Source organism: Oncorhynchus mykiss, chromosome 11 (assembly GCF_057628025.1).
Source record: "Oncorhynchus mykiss isolate SJ-2025 chromosome 11, ASM5762802v1, whole genome shotgun sequence".
NCBI lineage: Eukaryota > Metazoa > Chordata > Actinopteri > Salmoniformes > Salmonidae > Oncorhynchus > Oncorhynchus mykiss.
In genome coordinates, this window is record NC_143032.1 from 70169557 (window position 1) to 70191293 (window position 21737).

The 21737-nt window shown below is 44.0% G+C and overlaps 1 protein-coding gene across 3 annotated transcripts in view; it reads left to right on the forward strand.

The window, feature by feature from the left end:
- Positions 1–21737, forward strand: part of LOC110536289 (tenascin) — a 79725-nt gene that overhangs the window by 53410 nt on the left and 4578 nt on the right. For 2 of the 3 annotated variants that reach the window (XM_021622011.3, XM_036936188.2), the window contains exons 9-16: positions 4033–4122; positions 4620–4883; positions 9036–9311; positions 14729–15004; positions 16411–16533; positions 18976–19119; positions 19617–19736; positions 21436–21579. In XM_021622011.3, coding sequence (XP_021477686.3) covers positions 4033–4122; positions 4620–4883; positions 9036–9311; positions 14729–15004; positions 16411–16533; positions 18976–19119; positions 19617–19736; positions 21436–21579 — 1437 coding nt within the window. The remainder of the gene's footprint in view (positions 1–4032; positions 4123–4619; positions 4884–9035; positions 9312–14728; positions 15005–16410; positions 16534–18975; positions 19120–19616; positions 19737–21435; positions 21580–21737) is intronic. The other variant, XM_021622012.3, reaches the window with a different exon arrangement.

Here is a 21737-nt window from a genome sequence, read left to right on the forward strand (position 1 = left end):
AGGGAGTCTGGAAGGGCATCAAGGAATCTTTGGGTTGTCTGATAATTTATAGCACGACTTTTGATGCTCCTTGGTTGGGGTCTGAGCAGATTATTTGTTGCGATTGCAAACGTAATAAAATGGTGGTCCGATAGTCCAGGATTATGAGGAAAAACATTAAGATCCACAACATTTATTCCATGGTACAAAACTAGGTCCAGAGTATGACTGTGACTGTGACAGTGAGTAGGTCCAGAGACATGTTGGACAAAACCCAGTCGATGATGGCTCTGAAAGCCTTTTGGAGTGGGTCTGTGGACTTTTCCATGTGAATATTAAAATCACCAAAAATGTGAATATTATCTGCTATGACTACAAGGTCTGATAGGAATTCAGGGAACTCAATGAGTAGCTATAAAAAGTGATTGAGTAGGCTGCATACATTTCATGACTAGAAGCTCAAAAGACGAAAAAGGTTGGGGGTTGTTTTGTAAATTGAAATTTGCTATCGTAAATGTTAGCAACACCTCCGCCTTTGCGGGATGCACGGGGGATATTGTCACTAGTGTAACCAGGAGGTGAGGCCTCATTTAACACAGTAAATTCATCAGGCTTAAGCCATATTTCAGTCAAGCCAATCACATCAAGATTATGATCAGTGATTAGTTCATTGACTATAACTGCCTTTGAAGTGAGGGATCTAACATTAAATAGCCCTATTTTGAGATGTGAGGTATCACAATCTCTTTCAATAATGGCAGGAATGGAGGAGGTCTTTAGTCTAGTGAGATTGCTAAGGAGAACACCACCATGTTTAGTTTTGACCAACCTAGGTCGAGGCACAGCCACAGTCTCAATGGGAATAGCTGAGCTGACTACACTGACTGTGCTAGTGGCAGACTCCATTAAGCTGGCAGGCAGGCTACCAGCCTGCTGCCTGGCTTGCACTCTATTTCATTGTGGAGCTAGAGGAGTTAGAGCCCTGTCTATGTTGGTAGATAAGATGAGAGCACCCCTCCAGCTAGGATGGAGTCCGTCACTCCCAACAGACCAGGCTTGGTCCTGTTTGTGGGTGAGTCCCAGAAAGAAGGCCAATTATCTACAAATTCTATCTTTTGGGAGGGGCAGAAAACAGTTTTCAACCAGCGATTTTTGAGTTTTGAGACTCTGCTGTAGAGCTCATCACTCCCCTAACTGGGAGGGGGCCAGAGACAATTACTTGATGCCGACACATCTTTCTAGCTGATGTATAGGCTGAAGCTTTGTTGCACTTGGTGATCTCTGACTGTTTCATCCTAACATCGTTGGTGCCGACGTGGATAACAATATCTCTATACTCTCTACACTCGCCAGTTTTAGCTTTAGCCAGTACCATTTTCAGATTAGTCTTAACATCGGTAGCCCTGCCACCTGGTAAACAGTGTATGATCGCTGGATGATTAGCTTTAAGTCTAATACTGCGGGTAATAGAGTCGCCAATGACTAGGGTGTTCAATTTCTCAGAGCAATTGGTGGGAAACTTTGGCGTCTCAGACCCCGTAACGGGAGGAGTAGAGACCAGAGAAGTCTGGTAATAAAATATTTTGTCCAGATGTAGCAGCTACAATCACAACAAACTTCAAATGTCCGACAGACCTATGTTTATTAAGTTAATTATCCATTTTCCTGCTTGAACAACTTTTAACTGTGACTAGCTTTTGAAGGCACAACTTCAACTATACAGTGGGGAGAAGTATTTGATACCCTGCCAATTTTGCAAGTTTTCCTACTTACAAAGCATGTAGAGGTCTGTAATTTTTTATCATAGGTACACTTCAAATGTGAGGGACGGAATTTAAAACAAAAATCCAGAAAATCACATTGTATGATTTTTAAGTAATCAATTTGCATTTTATTGCATGACATAAGTATTTGATACATCAGAAAAGCAGAACTTAATATTTGGTACAGAACCTTTGTTTGCAATTACAGAGATCATACGTTTCCTGTAGTTCTTGACCAGGTTTGCACACTGCAGCAGGGAATTTGGCCCACTCCTCCATACAGACCTTCTCCATATCTATCAGGTTTCGGGGCTGTCGCTGGGCAATACGGACTTTCAGCTCCCTCCAAAGATGTTCTATTGGGTTCAGGTCTGGAGACTGGCTAAGCCACTCCAGGACCTTGAGATGCTTCTTACGGAGCCACTCCTTAGTTGCCCTGGCTGTGTGTTTTGGGTCGTTGTCATGCTGGAAAACAAAGCCACGACCCATCTTCAATGCTCTTACTGAGGGAAGGAGGTTGTTGGCCAACATCTCGCGGTACATGGCCCCATCCATCCTCCCCTCAATACAGTGCAGTCGTCCTGTCCCCTTTGCAGAAAAGCATCCCCAAAGAATGATGTTTCCACCTCCATGCTTCACAGTTGGGATGGTGTTCTTGGGGTTGTACTCATCCTTCTTCTTCCTCCAAACACGGCGAGTAAAGTTTAGACCAAAAAGCTATATTTTTGTCTCATCAGACCACATGACCTTCTCCCATTCCTCCTCTGGATCATCCAGATGGTCATTGGCAAACTTCAGACGGGCCTGGACATGCGCTGGCTTGAGCAGGGGGACCTTGCGTGCGCTGCAGGATTTTAATCCATGACGGCGTAGTGTGTTACTAATGGTTTTCTTTGAGACTGTGGTCCCAGCTCTCTTCAGGTCATTGACCAGGTCCTGCCGTGTAGTTCTGGGCTGATCCCTCACCTTCCTCATGATCATTGATGCCCCACGAGGTGAGATCTTGCATGGAGCTCCAGATTAAGGGTGATTGACCGTCATCTTGAACTTCTTCCATTTTCTAATAATTGCGCCAAGAGTTGTTCCCTTCTCACCAAGCTGCTTGCCTATTGTCCTGTAGCCCATCCCAGCCTTGTGCAGGTCTACAATTTTATCCCTGATGTCTGTTTGATTGAGTCTGTTTGATTGACATCACAATTGGTCCTTTTGTTCGATTAATTCCGTCCATATATATCCAAAATGTCCATTTATTTGGCGCGTTTGATCCAGATAAAAACAGCTTCCAAATTGCGCAACGTCACTTCTAAATATTTCAAAAGTTGCCTGTAAACTTTGTCAAACATTTCAAACTACTTTTGTTATACAACTTTAGGTATTTTTAAACGTTAATAATCAATCAAATTGAAGACGGGTCTATCTGTGTTCAATTCAGGAAGACAACAAACCAAGCTACTTTTCAAGTCCTGCGCAACTCTCAACAGTGTTATGCAGTTCCTAGATGGCCGTACTTCTTCATTGCACAAAATAATAACCTGAACCAAATTCCAAAGACTGGTGACATCCAGTGGAAGCGGTAGGAACTGAAAACTAGTTCCTAAGAAATATCGTTTCCCAATGAGAACCCACTGAACAGACAGAGACCTAAAAAAAAAAATTCTGGGTTTTGCCTTCTACATAAGTTCTGTTATACCCACAGACATGATTCAAACAGTTTTAGAAACTCCCGAGTGTTTTCTATCCAAATCTAATAACAGTATGCATATCTTATATTATTGGCATGAGTAGCAGGAAGTTGAAATTGGGCACGCTATTTATCCAAAAGTGAAAATATACCTTAAGAAGTTAATAAAGACAAACTGTGAGGTCTGTGAGAGACGTAATTCTTAATGGTTGGTAGGTGATCAAATACTTATGTCATGCAATTAAATGCAAATTAATTACTTAAAAATCATACAATGTGATTTTCTGGATTTTTGTTTTAGATTCCGTCTCTCACAGTTGAAGTGTACCTATGATAGAAATTACAGACCTCTACATGCTTTGTAATTAGGAAAACCTGCAAAATCGGCAGTGTATCAAATACTTGTTCTCCCCACTGTAGCTTTAAAAGCCTTGAAGAGCTTCGGTCTTTTTCACCTGCAAACAGCTGGGTGTTTTAATATAAAACTTTAAACATATTGTTTTCATTGATAAATATTTGATATTAAAAATACAATAACATGTTTTTGTTCTCATGCTCTGTTTGCATACATCTGGTACGATAAGTGTTCTTCGTCTGTGTATTGTGTAGGCCTGAGAGCTGGGACAGAGTATGGGATGGGAGTGACAGCTGTGAAGAGTGAGCGTGAGAGCCTTCCTACCACCACCAATGCTGTTACAGGTGAGAGCTATGACCTTTTTCTGTATTGTAAAGAAATACATTGTTTTTGTTTATGATCATGTACTAAAAATAACCCCCATTCGACTATTTGCCTCCTACAATTCACAAATGGTTATTTGCACTTGTCTTGCACTATTTGAAATATACTCTCCTTCTATATTCTATACTCCCCTTCTATATTGTCCTTGTATATTCTATATTCTCCTTGTATATTCTATATTTTCCTTCTATATTCTCCTTCTATATTCTATATTCTATATTCTATATTCTCCTTCTATATTCTGTATTTCCTTCTATATTCTCCTTCTTTATTCTATGTTCTTCTTCTATATTCTATACTCTCCTTCTGTGTTCTATATTCCGCTTCTATATTATATATTTTCCTTCAATATTCTATATTATCCTACTATATTCTATACTCTTCTTCTATATTCTATATTCTCCTTCTATATTCTCCTTCTATATTATATATTCTCCTTCTATGTTCTTCTCTTCAGCGTTGGATGCTCCTAAGAACCTGGAGGTGGAGTCTTCCTCTGAGACTGAGATGGTACTGGTGTGGCAGAAGCCGGTGGCTAAGATTGACAAGTACAAGCTGGAGTACGTGTCAGCCGATGGGAGAAGGGCTGAGGTGACACCCTTCTCTATAGACGTCAAGTACACCATGAGGAACTTGACGCCCGGCATGTTGTACACCATCACCCTGACTGCTGAGAGGGGACGCAGGCAGAGCGGCCCCACCACCATCTCCGCAACAACAGGTCGGTGTGGACAGGTTCACCGCTATCTCCTCTTAGCCAATTCATAGAATTAGAATAAATAGAGCAGGCATCCCCATTCAGGTCAGTTATGCTATAATGGGAGTACTTTCAGACATATTGAGTGTCCCCTCAATCTATTTATATGATCCCATGCTGCAGTAGCCACATGTCAGTGTCGACAGTAACCCTCTACCTTTCCAACCTGGTCCCTTACATAAGAAAAACAATCTAGATTATATTTCCATGGTCCCTTATTACATGTTTTCTAGCCACATGTCAGTGTCGACAGTAACCCTCTACCTTTCCAACCTGGTCCCTTACATAAGAAAAACAATCTAGATTATATTTCCATGGTCCCTTATTACATGTTTTCTAGCCACAGGTCAGTGTGGACAGTACTCTGGCCTGGGTGCCAGTCTGTATCTGTTCTCTTGCCAAATCCTTATGGAATTGTCACGTCAAAAATGTAGTGTAATTCACAATAACTGTGTTGACAATGACTGTATTGACAAAGAAACCCCCCCCAAAAAAATATCTGTATTATTAGAATTTTTTGATAAAAACTTTGGGGGGCCAAAATAAATCACTCACGGGCCAGATTTGGCTGCTGTATAGTAGGGGTCTGTAAGAAAGCATTTTTTTTGTGTTTGGACTGTGTTTCGTGAAGTTTTCTACAGTAAAGTTTTGTTCAGCCTTTTCCTCATTAACCAACGATTCAATTTTGCTCTCCAGTCCTGCAGCCAAACCTGTAGTAGGGAATGAATTGAATTCATTGTTACTACTTTCTTTAAGTCTCTCTGTCTCTGTTTCATTTACTGCACGTGGGTTTACTATTTTACTAAAACAAGGAAAGGAAAATAAGATAATTATAACACTTTTTAGCTCGCTCCTGAGGTCAGGATGCTTCCAAACCAAACATTTGAGAAGAAAGTCCTCCAGTTATGTAACGGGATACCCATTAATCTGTCTGGCTATGGGCAAAATTGAGATGGTGAGAGGGAAACGCTGGTATGGATAAGAATGACTGTCTTTTGTTTGGGTCTTTGTTACATGCTGCCAACTTTCAGAATGGTGTGTGTGTGTGTGTGTGTGTGTGTGTGTGTGTGTGTGTGTGTGTGTGTGTGTGTGTGTGTGTGTGTGTGTGTGTGTGTGTGTGTGTGTGTGTGTGTGTGCTCCATACAAAGCTCATTCATGTGATAATTGGTGGAGTGAGCCCACTCCTCTGTGTTTTTGTATGAATTTACCATGATGAATTGTGGGTCTGTCAGATAAAACGATACATACTCTGTTAAAACATTGGCTCCGAGATCACCACTCCTCTAATCAGCATGCTGCGGTCGTTCCTCCAACACTTTATCGTCTCCATTCCAGACAGAAAATGCAAACGCAGTGCACGCTGCACGTTAACAGGGATATAAAGGGATTGGGAGGGGGGGGGGGGTTCCCACCCTTTTACCCCCCAGGTCTGGACTTTACTTGTGTTTGACAGTCATCTGGCGTTGAAAGGATTACAAGAATTAGAGTTCAAGGGTTTGGAGTCCCACTGGAGTGAGCCAGTAACAACATTATACCTCTGCAGAACAAAAAACATCAAAATCTTAAGGCTATTTCAAATGCTGAGCAAGAAACCAAAATTGATTTGATATAATAAACCTCCCACATCCTTCCAGCAGTCAGACATGTATTGTTGATGTAGGAAGATCAGGAGACAGTACAGCTGCAGTATTATAACTTAGGCTAATCGGCAAATTCAGAGACTCATGGAGCTGTGGGGAGCCTTTGTGTAAACGGAAGGCTCAGGCACAATGAGAGAGAACAGTTTGAATGATAATACCTTGAGCTATAGTCAAAGGAGTCATTAATCACATTTGAATAATAGATTAAACACACCAGATGATTTTGTCCGTGGCTTTAGTGTACTGCGGCACACCACACAGAATGTGAAGTATAACCCTGGAGTGTAAACAAAGCCTTTTGAAGATTCTGCTGTACAGAACAATATTCTTTAGCAGTTTGGTGATGGTTTTATACACCTACGTGATCTGAAACAAAAGTCCTCTATAAATAAGACTAGAAATATTGTGCTTTTTTTATGTGAAGTTTTCATGTTCAACAATATTTTGCACGAATGTTGCATGACCAATTGCTCCTCCAATTTGAGAAATGGAGCACAAAGTGCATGTCCTGCATGTCTTTGAGATGGTCTCATCTTGACGATAAGTAATTTCATTCAGCCCATCACGTCTCCATCTGCATGTTCTGAAGGCCAGACCTGAGACTCAGCCACAGTTGCTTCTGTTGCCTGACAAAAGGAGAAGAGACAATCCGTCCCACATGGCACCCTATTCCCTTCAGATGTAGGATCTTCATTTTAAGCAGTTTGCTACCGCAGGGAAATAATCCTGCAGCAACAGGAAATGTGAATTATTATGTGGATTATAAATAATTTTGTAAGGGTTGATACATTTTTCGTAGGGGAAAATCAAGTCTGAAGCCTTTTTAAACCTCAAATACACTACAAGTTTTACAAGTTCTCCTGCAACATGGTGACCAAATGAAGATCCAAATGTATACATGTATATAGTGCACTATAAAGGGAACAGAGTGCCATTTTGAATGCAGAATATGTTAGGTACTGATTAACATAAGGTATCTTGATCGTTTAGTATGTGTCTCTAAAATGAACATTTATAGACTAGTACATACAGAGAGAATGAACACAACAAGAGCCTGACTCAATCCCCTCCCTCCTGATGGTCTCAATCTAACTACTACAACATTATAAAAATGTTCTGGTAATGCTGTTCAATCTCTTCTCCCATGTGAGCTTTCACAAGCAATTAATGGCCAGGCCGGTCTCCGCCTGCCTTCCATCAAATGTCATTCATTCCATTCTCATTGTCTTCCATTCCATTTAGTCTACATTTTCCTGCCCACTCCAACATAGGTGCTTTGAAAATAGGATAATGGTAGCCTTGATGTTTCCCTGCATCTCACTCTGCTGACACCTCCAGCTAACAATGGGCTAGGCAGTTCTGCTTTCTCTGCTGTACTGCTATACTGCTGCTACTGCATGGTTTCTCCATGTGTTTGAAGTGTACTGTGTACTTCTGCTCAAGCGGACTACAGTGGACTTTCAAAAATGAATGGCTTGTTCAGAGCCATTAATAGACAAGCGAGACAGGCCGTTTCAGGCAGAGAGACTTGCTGGCGTCAGGTGCTTGCAGAACAGATTGTCTGTCTGTCTGTCTGTCTGTCTGTCTGTCTGTCTGTCTGCGCGTCTGTCTGCGCGTCTGTCTGTCTGTCTCCACAATAAATTGAGTGTGTTTGTCACCAAGGTCTTGTAGTGGTAATGTTAGTATCCACGTTCATTTACACACACTAAAGGGACTTCTTTCAGAGTCTTAAAGATGTTGGAACTTAATCATTTGATCATCCTGTTGTTGCAGGAAATTGTAGTATATTCAAGGTTTAAAAAGGCTTCTAACGTTTTTAATTTCCAATGTAAAATGTCAGACTTGATTTGCCCGAGCTAAAAATATATCATCAAAACTGTCCATTCATTTAAATCCACACATTACCTGTTGCTGCTCAATTATTTTTGTGCTGTGAGAAACTGGTCAAATTAAGATCCTACATCTGTATATGGAAATAAGTTATTGAAATAGAAATGAGATTAGGTTCAACTATCTTTTGGAGTCTTGAATTAACACTGTCTTTGTGGATTGAATACAACTTTCTTGGGGTCTACAAACATCTCTACTCTCTTCTATGAGGTCAATACTTGTTTATTGTGTGCCATGTCATTTGAGTGAAATGTTGTCAGTGAAATATCTGTAGGCTTCAATAACCAGCCTTTTTCACATTCCAAGCCCTCGGCTTTCTTATGTGTATTGTATTTTCCTTGTCCCAATTCTCTACCCTTCTCCAAAGGTGTAGATTTGTACACTCCCCGTCGTGGATTTTATAAGCATAGGATTGGTGTAAGCATTGGCTGGAGGGAGTTTTCACCATTTTGAAATGGTGGAAGTGCACACTTCATGAAAAAGGGTGGAGAATCGGGTCACAGCCTATCTATATCTATGTTTTACATTGAGTGGTTTGCCTAACGTTTTCTTGATGTTGTTTGTTGTCATCTTTATCGTCATCCAGAGGAGGAGAAGCCTGTGCTGGGCAAACTGACAGTGTCAGACGTGTCGTGGGACAGCTTCCTGGTGTCCTGGGTCACTGAGGAGGGAGACTTTGATGGCTTTGTCGTTGAGGTGACAGACGCAGAGGCAGGGGTAGACTGGCAGAACCACACCCTGCAAGATGCGGCCCAGAGCCTGGGCATCGTAGGCCTCTCTCCCGCCACCTGGTACAATGTCAGTCTGTATGGGCTGTTCAAGGGGGCCCTGTTGGGGCCTGTCTATGCAGACATCATCACAGGTATCACCACTCACTTAGTAAATCCTCTGTCTGTCTGACTAAATATTTGAATTAACATCACAATCTTTTTCTCCCTCGTCTTGGAAGAGGCTTGATTCAATCCATGGTATCATCTTGTCTCTTTATACTGTAGTGTACACCCTATTATCCATTTGTACACCAATAGAACTTTACTTATCTGTTTTCCCACCAACAGCACTTTACCTCTGATCTCTTCTTACAATAACTGTCTAATGGTGATAAGTTACCAGTCCAGCCACTGCGGAAGTTCTTTGCTCCTTAGTCATTTCCACCATACAAAACCCCCAGCCTGTTTTAACCTCTTGCCATTCAAATGCCTCAACCATCATCACCTAGCAACACCATATCACCCATTATGTGGGTTTCCCTCAATTTGATGCAGTGACTGTAAAATATATTTTCGAAACCAACCGTCCACAGTATAGAACCACCCCACCCAGACAAAACCCATTCAGTTGACATGAGGCCTGACCTGGCCTGCAGTGGATCCACCTTTGAGCCACCCTAAGCAGACTACAGTACAGTATGTGCCTGTCAGGGCGTACCATGAGAGAACATGTCTGGAGAATCTCTGAGATGTCGGCCGACCCACGTGTTGTGATCTGTACCCTAGGTAGTGACTGACTGTCTGACAGTATAAACCCAACAGGTGCATTGATTCATTCACCCATCCAACCAATAGTAGTCATTATCAACAATTCACATTCTGTGAATTACAAGGTTGAACGGAGCGTGAACAAGACTACTTACTTGTTTGCTGTTAAAACCATTGAGGACTTTGTCTTGTGCTATGAGAATGTACAAAAGGATTAAGCAGTGACAAGTAATAATAAGTATCCACATGCAGTGTTGTCAATGTTTCAGTAAAACATTTTCATTTCGGATTCGAGGTGGATGTCAGTTAAGATTTAGGTGACCTAGCCAAGCCATCTGTTTTTGACAGCATAGAGTACCTAGACGAACCTGGCCTCTGCATACTTCTGCTGCCATGGAGAATAATAGCTGTCATTCAGACCAGCCAGACCCCTGGTACCTCCAGTTCTCCCCTAAACACACATATAGAGGCCAGGCTGCACACACTTCGCACACATAGCTTTGTTCTTTTGAGGTCTTCCCTCACCTGCTGAAAACCTGCCTCAAATTACTTCTCACTCATCTACTAATTTGGTAACTTTCCCAGTGAATAAAAGGGATTTATTTCAAACAATCTCTTCAAAGCTCATTTAAAACAGTTCTTCAAGTTTTTCATGTTATCCTCATGGTATAAATAATGTACGTATGTATTTTATCATTGTATCACTCAAAGCACGCTATAGTTCAGCTGTTCCCACATAATGACGATTCGGCAAATGGATGAGAGAGTTAATGGTTTCTTCAAGTCCTTGAGAAGATGTTTTTCTAATCTGTGAGGGCTTTGTTCACCTCTCTCCCTAGACTCAGACCATTCTGCTCCTCTCCCAGACCGCTCTGCCACCACACCCGCTCTTCTCCTCTCCCAGACCGCTCTGCTCCTCTCCCAGACCGCTATGCTCTTCCTCCAGACCACTCTGCTCTGCTTCGCTCCCACACCCTCTCTGCTTCGCTCCCACACCCACTCTGCTCCTCTCCCAGACCACTCTGTTCCGCTCCCACACCCGCTCTGCTTCGCTCCCACACCCACTCTGCTCCTCTCCCAGACCGCTATGCTCTTCCTCCAGACCACTCTGCTCTGCTTCGCTCCCACACCCTCTCTGCTTCGCTCCCACACCCGCTCTGCTTCGCTCCCACACCCACTCTGCTCCTCTCCCAGACCACTCTGCTCAACTCCCACAAACTCTCTGCTCCTCTCCCACATCCGCTCTGCTTCGCTCCCACACCCACTCTGCTCCTCTCCCAGACCACTCTGCTCCCAGACCACTCTGCTTTGTTCCCACACCCACTCTGCTCCTCTCCCAGACCACTCTGCTTCGTTCCCACACCCACTCTGCTCCTCTCCCAGACCACTCTGCTCCTCTCCCACACCCGCTCTGCTCCGCTCCCACATCCGCTCTGCTTCGCTCCCACTCTGCTCCTCTCCCAGACCACTCTGCTCAACTCCCACAAACTCTCTGCTCCTCTCCCACATCCGCTCTGCTTCGCTCCCACTCTGCTCCTCTCCCAGACCACTCTGCTCAACTCCCACAAACTCTCTGCTCCTCTCCCACATCCACTCTGCTTCGCTCCCACTCTGCTCCTCTCCCAGACCACTCTGCTCAACTCCCACAAACTCTCTGCTCCTCTCCCACATCCGCTCTGCTTCGCTCCCACACCCACTCTGCTCCTCTCCCAGACCACTCTGCTCCCAGACCACTCTGCTTTGTTCCCACACCCACTCTGCTCCTCTCCCAGACCACTCTGCTTTGTTCCCACACCCACTCTGCTCCTCTCCCAGACCACTCTGCTCCTCTCCCACACCCGCTCTGCTCCGCACCCACATCCGCTCTGCTTCGCTCCCACTCTGCCCCTCTCCCAGACCACTCTGCTCAACTCCCACAAACTCTCTGCTCCTCTCCCACATCCGCTTTGCATCGCTCCCACTCTGCTCCTCTCCCAGACCACTCTGCTCAACTCCCACAAACTCTCTGCTCCTCTCCCACATCCGCTCTGCTTCGCTCCCACACCCACTCTGCTCCTCTCCCAGACAACTCTGCTCCCAGACCACTCTGCTCCCAGACCACTCTGCTTCGTTTCCACACCCACTCTGCTCCTCTCCCAGACCACTCTGCTTTGTTCCCACACCCACTCTGCTCCTCTCCCAGACCACTCTGCTCCTCTCCCACACCCGCTCTGCTCCGCTCCCACATCCACTCTGCTTCGCTCCCACTCTGCTCCTCTCCCAGACCACTCTGCTCAACTCCCACAAACTCTCTGCTCCTCTCCCACATCCGCTCTGCTTCGCTCCCACACCCACTCTGCTCCTCTCCCAGACAACTCTGCTCCCAGACCACTCTGCTTCGTTCCCACAACCACTCTGCTCCTCTCCCAGACCACTCTGCTCCTCTCCCACACACGCTCTGCTCCGCTCCCACATCCGCTCTGCTTCGCTCCCAGACCACTCTGCTCCGCTCCCAGACCACTCTGCTCAACTCCCACACCCACTCTGCTCCGCTCCCAGACCGCTCTTCTCTGCTCTGCTCTGCTCCTCTCCCAGACTGCTCTGCTCCTCTCCCACACCCACTCTGCTCCTCTCCCACACCTTCTCTGCTCCTTTCCCAGATCACTCTGCTCCTCTCACAGACTGCTCTGCTCCTCTCCCAGACCGCTCTGCTACTCTTCCAGACCACTCTTCTCCTCAATCTCATGCTCACATTGACACTGTGTCCTGGAGCCTGGTGTTGCGATGCCAGGGACTGCTGGAGCCTGGTGTTGGGATGCCAGGGACTGCTAGAGCCTGGTGTTGGGGTGCCAGGGAATGCTGGGTCTGGTGCACATGTTTCCACTTCTGGGTTGCATCCCAAATGGTACCCTATTCCCATAAATAGTGCACTACTTTTTTACCGGGGCCTCTATCACACTCTCTCCCTCCCTGCTTCCTTGACTGACTAGCTGCCCAGCTGAAGAAGCCCTGCTCCACTCCTAACGAAGAGTGACAGCTACCTGGGATTTTTGTGATATGGTTTTCATTTTCCACCACTTTTTCTCACAACAACTGCCTTGCGCAGTTCCCTCATTTCACGTCAGCCCAATCCTCTGGGTTCACACTGGCTTAGGCACCTAACGTTTGGTGTAGTGTTCTAACGAGTTATGTCCCTGTATCTAGTCAGGCAGCACTGAGGCGGCACGGTCAGTCCACGGTCTATGCCTGACTGTCTGTCTCCCGGACAGAGTTACACCAGAAATACTTTAGAACCACCCTGGCCAATATTCCATCCATCTGTAGCTCTGAATCTCCAGGAAGCAGCTTTAGTTGTAATAAACTGCTGTCTGTATGGTGCAGATGGCCAGTCTGCTAGCACACCCTCTCTCTCTGGCTGCTACAGCTATACACTCTAGCAGCTGTAGACTCTAGCAGCTGTAGACTCTAGCAGCTGTAGACTCTAGAAGCTGTAGACACTAGCAGCTGTAGACTCTAGCAGCTGTAGACTAGCAACGGTAGACTCTAGCAGCTGTAGACTATGACCGATGTAGACTCTAACAGATGTAGACCCTAACATATGTAGACTAACCAATGTAGACTCAGCTGTAGACTCTAGCAGATGTAGACTAACCAATGTAGACTAACCAATGTAGACTCAGCTGTAGACTCTAGCAGATGTAGACTCTAGCAGGTGTAGACTCTAGCAGATGTAGACTAACCAATGTAGACTCAGCTGTAGACTCTAGCAAATGTAGACTCTAGCAGATGTAGACTCTAGCAGATGTAGACTCTAGCAGCTGTAGACTCTAGCAGATGTAGACTCTAGCAGATGTAGACTAACCAATGTAGACTAACCAATGTAGACTAACCAATGTAGACTCAGCTGTAGACTCTAGCAGCTGTAGACTCTAGCAGATGTAGACTCTAGCAGCTGTAGACTCTAGCAGATGTAGACTCTAACAGCTGTAGATACTCTAACAGCTGTAAACTCCTGTTGGCTCCACTCCTCTCCTTTTCATCAGGCATTATTAGCCACTGGTAATGACTAGTTTACGCTGTTGTTTTTTGCAACTCTTTACAAGCACAGACCCATCTGCAATGACGTAGTCACCCAGACTCTTAAAACTCTAGTCAAACCCTGACTTTCTGTCTCTCATGTTCCTTTTCTTCTGATAGATGACCTTCGTTTCAGTGTATTATTTTTGCAGTCACAGCATCAATAAACTGAGGGTTGAATTTGATCACACTAGCTGGTGAATAACAACATACCTACCTGCACCAATAAAATACATATCTTTCCCTTCATGCTCACCACAGTGGCTGTGATAGGTACAAAAGTGGTATAAACATTTATAACTTACATCATTAATACTGGTGAAACACACGGTCAACATCTTCAGGAAAATAACAACTTTTAATTATTTTCTTCTTGCAAACCTACTCTTCTCGTTTGACTCATATGAATCCCTAAATTGATATGGGTCCAGAACTAGTATTTGATATTTTGTTAGGATCCAAATGACCTACTGCTAAAGTAGCAGCTACTCCTCCTGGGGTGCGCAGAAAACATGACATAATAAAGAACACTAATAGACAAGTACATCACAAGGACAGAACTACATCTATTTCAAATAAGTATACACACTTTCATACATTTCTGCTTTCATGATCATGTGATTGTCTATAGTAAATACAATATGGAATAACTGTAAATGATCTTCTGTAATCTTCATAAGCACTTCCTAAAGTACTCTTGAGGCCTAAAGAGGATGGAAACAACATGTCTTCCCTTATCACTCAGAAGCTGAACCCATCGTGGAGCATCTCTTGGTCTCCGACATCACCCCAGACAGCTGTAAAGTGGCCTGGTTGGCTGAAGAGAACCTCTTTGATAGTTTTGTCATTGTGATCAATGATACTAGCGACGACCTCGCTTCTCCGCAAGAGGTGGTCGTGCCCGGCGAGGAGAGAACAACAGTGCTTACTGAGCTAATTGACGACACAGAGTACGAAATTGAGCTGTATGGGGTAATTTCTGGACGGCACTCAGACTCTATCTCCGGGGTGGCCAAAACAGGTACATGGTATGACATCACACCAGCAATGGCGTAGGGCTGCTGGATAGATGATGCTAGGAATGTGTTCAGCATCTTTCAATATTGTAAACTATATTTTCTCTTTCTCCATGTTGAAAGATTGCAGTCTTACAATAACAGCATGAAAATAGGGTCAAAATGGGTCAATGTTTATACAATTATCTCATTTCTTTATCGTTGCAGTCGTTTTTGTTTACTAACCTGATAACATTCTGTCATAATATTTGTTCAAGGCAGCAATCTGGTAGAATTATAATTAACTTTGCAAATGGAAGTTATTAAGCCTATTTAATGGAGTCCTTAGGTTGTCATGAATGTTTCATTTAAACCAGCTTGGGCTGCCTCGTGTGTCTTGTGCCAAAACTGTGTGTGATGGGTCTCATGGGTTTTTTTCTCATCCTCATCATGTCTGTTCAGTGTTCACTGTCCTGTCATTGTCTCGTCTGTCAGCTCTCCTGTGTGGTTCCAGTGGAACCATCCAGCAACCCTCCCCTCTAAAGCCAGCTCCAGTATATGTGAACCAACACACTCTGTCTGTCTGTCTCACTGTCTGCCTGTCAGTGTAAACACAGAATTCAGCCTCTGATGGCCTCCCATTCATGGGGCTACAGAGAACTGCTCAGGAGATTTATTCAACATTTCACTTGCTCGGTTTTTTTGTCTCTATCTGTCAAGTTGTCTCCAATGTTGTCTTTGACTGTCCAGCCCCAATGGGGTTTGTCTAATTGTCTTTAGGGAAATTGTCTGTCTGTGTGTTGAGTGTCTGAATGGGTGTCTCTCTCTCTCTCTCTGCTCGTCCCCTGCCTTCTCTGGGGGTATGGCTTCACTCTCGGGTCCGATGGCCCTGATGCATGTTTCACTTTTGTGTGTCTGTAATGGGGGCAAGTTAATCTCCCCGTGTCATGTCTGTCAAGGAAGATGCTGTGGCCCAGTGCTGACGACAGGCTCTGGGAGCCTTGGCTTCTTTGTCTGTGTCTGTTTCTCTTTCTCTACTTTAGTTGGTGGTTGTCAACAATGTGTATTTTCTGGGTAATTAAGGCATTAAAAAAAATCCTATGGACGTTTTTAGGAATGGGATCTTTAGGAATCTTTAGTTGTGCTTTAGGGGTGTTTTCCTTTCTTTTGTCATTTATTTGGAAGCAGTAATCTTTCATTGAGAGATATCCTATGATCTGGAGCCATTCCCTTAAAGCATCTCAGAGTAGAAGTGCTGATTTAGCATTTGTCCATATGATCTTATTGATTATTATCTAAAAGGCAAAAATGATCTCCTACTCTGAGACACTTTGTGGTTTTCATTCCCCTTCACTTACAAACCTGCCCCTAAGTTCCTACCTGTCTTCTGTTTGTTTGGTGTCCTCTGTATCCTTATGTTCCCCTGTGCCAGGGCTGGGCACACCCAAGGGCATCCATTTCTCTGATGTCACTGATACCTCTGCCATTGTACACTGGACAATCCCTAGGGCTCGAGTGGACAGCTACCATGTCACCTATGTCCCTGCTCAGGGAGGTGAGTACCTACAGACATGCATACCTATACTGTACAGGCATATACTGTATATCTATGCTATATCTATAATATATATCTATGGTTCTCCCGAGTGGCGCTGGGGTCTAAGGCACTACATCGCAGTGCTAGAGGCATCATTACAGACACCTCAAATCCAGGCTGTATCATAACCGGCCGTGATTGGGTTTCCCATAGGGTGGCGCACAATTGGCCCAGCGTTGTCCATATTTGGCCGGTGTAGGCCGTCATTGTAAATAAGAATTTGTTCTTAACTGACTTGCCTAGTTAAATAAAGGTTAAATAAAGGTTAAATAAAATGAAAAAATATGTACTTATACTGTAGATACAGCTACACAAAGTATGTGGACACCTGCTTGTTGAACATCTCATTCCAAAATCATGGGCATTAATATGGAGTTGATCCCCTTGTTACTGCTATAACAGCCTCCACTCTTCTGGGAAGGCTTTCCACTAGATGTTGGAACATTTCTGCGGGGATTTTAGTGAGGTCAAGCACTGATGTTGGGCAATTAGGTCTGGCGTTCCAATTCATCCCAAAGGTGTTCGATGGTGTTGAGGTCAGGGCTCTGTGCAGGCCAGTCAAGTTCTACCATACCAGGCATTGTCATGCTGAAACAGGAAAGGGCCCTCCCCAAACTGTTGCTACAAAGTGGGAAGCACAGAATCGTTTAGAATGTACTTGTATGCTGTAGCGTTAAGATTTCCCTTCAGTGGAACAAAGGGGCCTAGCCCAAATAATTAAAAACAGCCCCAGACCATTTTTCCTCCTCCACTAAACTTTACAGTTGGCACTGTGCATTCGGGCAGGTAGTGTTCTCCTGGCATCCGCTAAACCCAGATTTGTCTGTTGGACTGCCAAATCGTGATGCTTGATTCATCACTCCAGAGAACGTGTTTCCACTGTTCCAGAGTCCAATGGCGGTGAGATTTACACCACTCCAGCCAATGCTTGGCATTACGCATGGTGATCTTAGTCTAGTGTGCTGCTCTTCTGCCATGGAAACTAATTTCATGAAGCTCCCAACGAACAGTTATGGTGTTGTCATTGCTTCTAGAGGCAGTTTGGAACTCATTAGTGAATGTTGCAACAGGACAGACAAATTTTACGCACTACGCTCTTCAGCACTCAGTGGGCCAGTTCTGTGAGTTTGTGTGGCCTCCCACTTCGTGGCTGAGCCCTTGTTGCTCCTAGACTTTCCACTTCACAATAGCAGCACTTAGAGTTGCCTGGGAAGCTCTAGAAGGGAAGAAATTTGAGAACTGACTTGTTGGAAAGATGACATCCTATGACTGTGCCAAGTTGAAAGTCACTGAGCTCTTCAGTTAAGCCATTCTCCTGCCAATGTTTGTCTATGGAGATTACATGGCTGTATGCTCGATTTTATACACCTGTCAGCAACCGGTGTGGCTGAATAGCCAAATCCACTAATTTGGCCATGTAGTTTATACCTATGCTGTATATATCTATACTGTACATACATACATAACTATACTATACACTGAGTGTACAAAATATTAGGAACACCTTCCTAATACTGAGTTGCACCTCCTTTAGCCCTTAGAATAGCTTCAATTCATTGGTGCATGGACTCCACAAGGTGTCAAAATCATTTCATTGGGATGCTGGCTCATGTTGACTCCAATGCTTCTGAATGATTCTTGATAAATACGGGAAACTGTTAAGCATGAATAACCCAGTAGTTCTTGACACAAACTGGTGTGCCTGGCACCTACTACCATACCCTGTTCAAAGGCACTTCAATATGTTGTCTTACCCATTCACCCTCTGAATCCATGTCTCAATTGTCTCAAGGCTTAAAAGTCCTTCTTTTACCTGTCTCCTCCTCTTCATCTACACTGATTGAAGTGGGTTTAACAAGTGTCATCAATAAGGGATCATAGCTTTCACCTGGATTTACCTAGTCAGTCTGTCATGGAAAGAGCAGGAGTGCTTAATGTTTTGTATACTCAGCGTATATACTATACTATACATACATTGGCTGCAAACCAGAGGAAACACATTTGCATGTGTGGTGTGGTCACATTTATTTTATCATTTTAAAATAAATAAGGTAGGATTTTTGAGTCTCAGTAGAGAGAACCAATTATTCTGTGGAATTCTATTCTAGTCTTCTTCTTCCCTCTAGTGGCTGTTCTGTCTCTGTGAGGTGTTGTGGCAGTTTGAAGTGCAACCCAACACAACTTTGATGTGAACTGCTTCACTACTGGTTCACTCTTTTACTGGTTTGCTACTTGATGATAAAACATATTATTTGTGATATGGATTGAATAAATAATAGCCAATACAGAATCGGACGTCTGACCAAAACATGTCCTATAATTCATTATTGATTCTATATAATTCCATGTAATTTGATGGTCTGACTGATCTTGTCCCTTTCTTCACGTGTATGTATGCAGGTGCTCCTCAGACTGTGACAGTGGGTGGCACTGAGTCTCAGAAGGTGCTGTCCAACCTGACCCCTGGAGTGACCTACCAGTTGACAGTCATCTCTGTGAAGGGACAGAAGGAGAGTGAGCCTGGCTCCAGCAGCGTCACCACAGGTGTGTGTCACACCTGTCAAAACACAAGGGATGCATCCCAAATGGCACCCTATTTAGTGCACTACTTTGGACCACAGCACTATAAGCCCCTGTCAAAAGTAATGCACCAAAAAGGGAAAAGGGTGCCATTTGGGACATAGCGTTTGGAGTATGGTAACAAGAGCCTACATACACATACAACACCAAAACAATAAAAGCTTAGTCTTTGTATGCCCTGCAGACAAAATGTGATACATTCAATACAATTAAACAAAGCATCAAATGTTGATGGTGACAACCAAGTTGGCGATAGGTCTATAAAGGCTGAGCACGAAGCCCATTGTGAAATCTGTTAGTGTGTACAGATGGAGCATGGCTGGGGGTGGATAGGTTTCCTGCTTCCTTACAACAGAAGACAATGGCTCTGTCCTTGGGGAGGTGTTTGATGTGGCTCTGCTCAGGGTAACCACATTGTGTGTGTGCGTCTGTGTGTGTCCTGTGTGTGTTCTATCTGACAGCTCTGGACAAGCCCCGTGGCCTGACTGTAGTCAACATCAATGACACAGATGCTCTGCTCCACTGGCAGCCTTCCATCGCCACTGTAGACGGATATGTCATCACCTACAGCGCAGACACTGGTAGGGTATCGCACACACACACCATCTGGATGTACTATTCTCTATATTACCAGGGCTTATAGGAGAAAATGCGTTGCATTCACCTTCATTGTTTTCATTTAATATCCTTACAGACAGATGTTGATCTGGTTGTTAATGTCTCTATTAATGTCTCTGTTAATGTCTCTGTCACTATCTCTGTCCCTGTTGCTGTCTCTGTTTTTGTCTCTGTCCCTGTCCCTGTCTTTGTCTTTATTTCTATATCTGTCTTTGTCCCTGTCCCTGTTTCTATTTCTTTATCTGTCTCTGTCTCTGTCCCTGTCTCTGTCTTTATTTATAAATCTGTGTTTGTCTCTGTCCCTGTTTCTATTTCTATATCGGTCTCTGTCTTTATTTCTATATCTGTCTCTGTATCTGTCCCTGTCTCTGTCTTTATTTCTATATCTGTGTCTGTCTGTCCCTGTCTCTGTCTTTATTTCCATTTTTATATCTGTCTCTGTCTCTGTATCTGTCCCTGCCTCTATTTCTATATCTGTCTCTGTATCTTTCTCTGTTTCTGTCTTTATTTCTATATATGTCTCTGTCTCTGTGTCTGTTTCTGTCCCTGCCTCTATTTCTATATATGTTTCTGTCTTGGTGTCTGTTTCTGTCTTTATTTCTATATTTGTCTCTGTCTCTGTGTCTGTTTCTGTCCCTGTCTCTATTTCTATATATGTTGTCTCTGTCTCTGTGTCTGTTTCTGTCCCTGCCTCTATTTCTATATCTGTCTCTGTGTCTGTTTCTGTCCCTGCCTCTATTTCTATATATGTTTCTGTGTCTGTGTCTGTTTCTGTCTTTATTTCTATATATGTCTCTGTCTCTGTGTCTGTTTCTGTCCCTGTCTCTATTTCTATATATGTTGTCTCTGTCTCTGTGTCTGTTTCTGTCCCTGCCTCTATATCTATATCTGTCTCAGTGTCTGTTTCTGTCCCTGCCTCTATTTCTATATATGTCTCTGTCTCTGTGTCTGTTTCTGTCCCTGCCTCTATTTCTATATATGTTTCTGTCCCTGGCTATATTTATACATATCTTGTATGTATTTGCCCTGTCTTTGTCCCTGTCCCTGTCTTTGTCTATATTTATATTTATATATATATATATATATATATATATATATATATATATATATATGTTTATGTCCCTGTCTCTGTATCGTTCTCTGTCTCTGTCCATGTCCTGGTCTCTGTCTCTGTCTCTGTCCCTGTCCCTGTCCCTGTCCCTGTTTCTATTTATGTCCCTGTATCTGTCACTGTTTCTATCCCTGTGTCTATATCTGTCTTTGTCCCTGTGTTTGTCCCTGTTCCTGTCTCTGTCCCTGTTCCTGTCTCTCTCTCTGTCCATATTGCTATTTATATATCTGTCCCTGTCCCTGTCTCCGTCCCTGTCCCTGACTCTTTCCCTGCATCTGTCTCTGTCCCTGTCACTGTCTATATCTGTCTTTGTCCCTGTCTTTGTCCATGTCTCTGTCCCTGTTCCTGTCCCTCTCTCTGTTTCTATTAATATTTATGTATCTGTCCCTCTCTCTGTCTCTGTCCCTGTCTCTGTCCCTGTCTCTGTCTCCTTCCCTATCTGTTTCTTTGTCCCTTTCTCTGTCCCTGTCTCTGTTCCGGTCCCTGTCCCTGTCCCTCTCTCTGTCTCTATCTCTGTCTCCTCACTGTTTCTGTGTGTTCTGTGTGTGCAGTTGTCCCAGTGATGGAGAGAGTGTCTGGAAACAATGTGGAGTTTGAGATTACCTCCTTGACCCCTGCCACCCACTACACTGTCAAGGTCTACGCCATGAGAGCGGCTGCTAAGAGCGCCGCCACCACCACTGAGTTCACCACTGGTGGGTATATGGCCTAGGGGAGGCTGGACCTTCCCTCCCACACACACATCCAAACAGCAGCTTTGATTAGTGCCTACGATTTTATTGTGAAACTGCTATGAAGCTGTATGCTCATTCAATTGTGGATCAACAACAGAACAGATCAAATTCAAACCGAA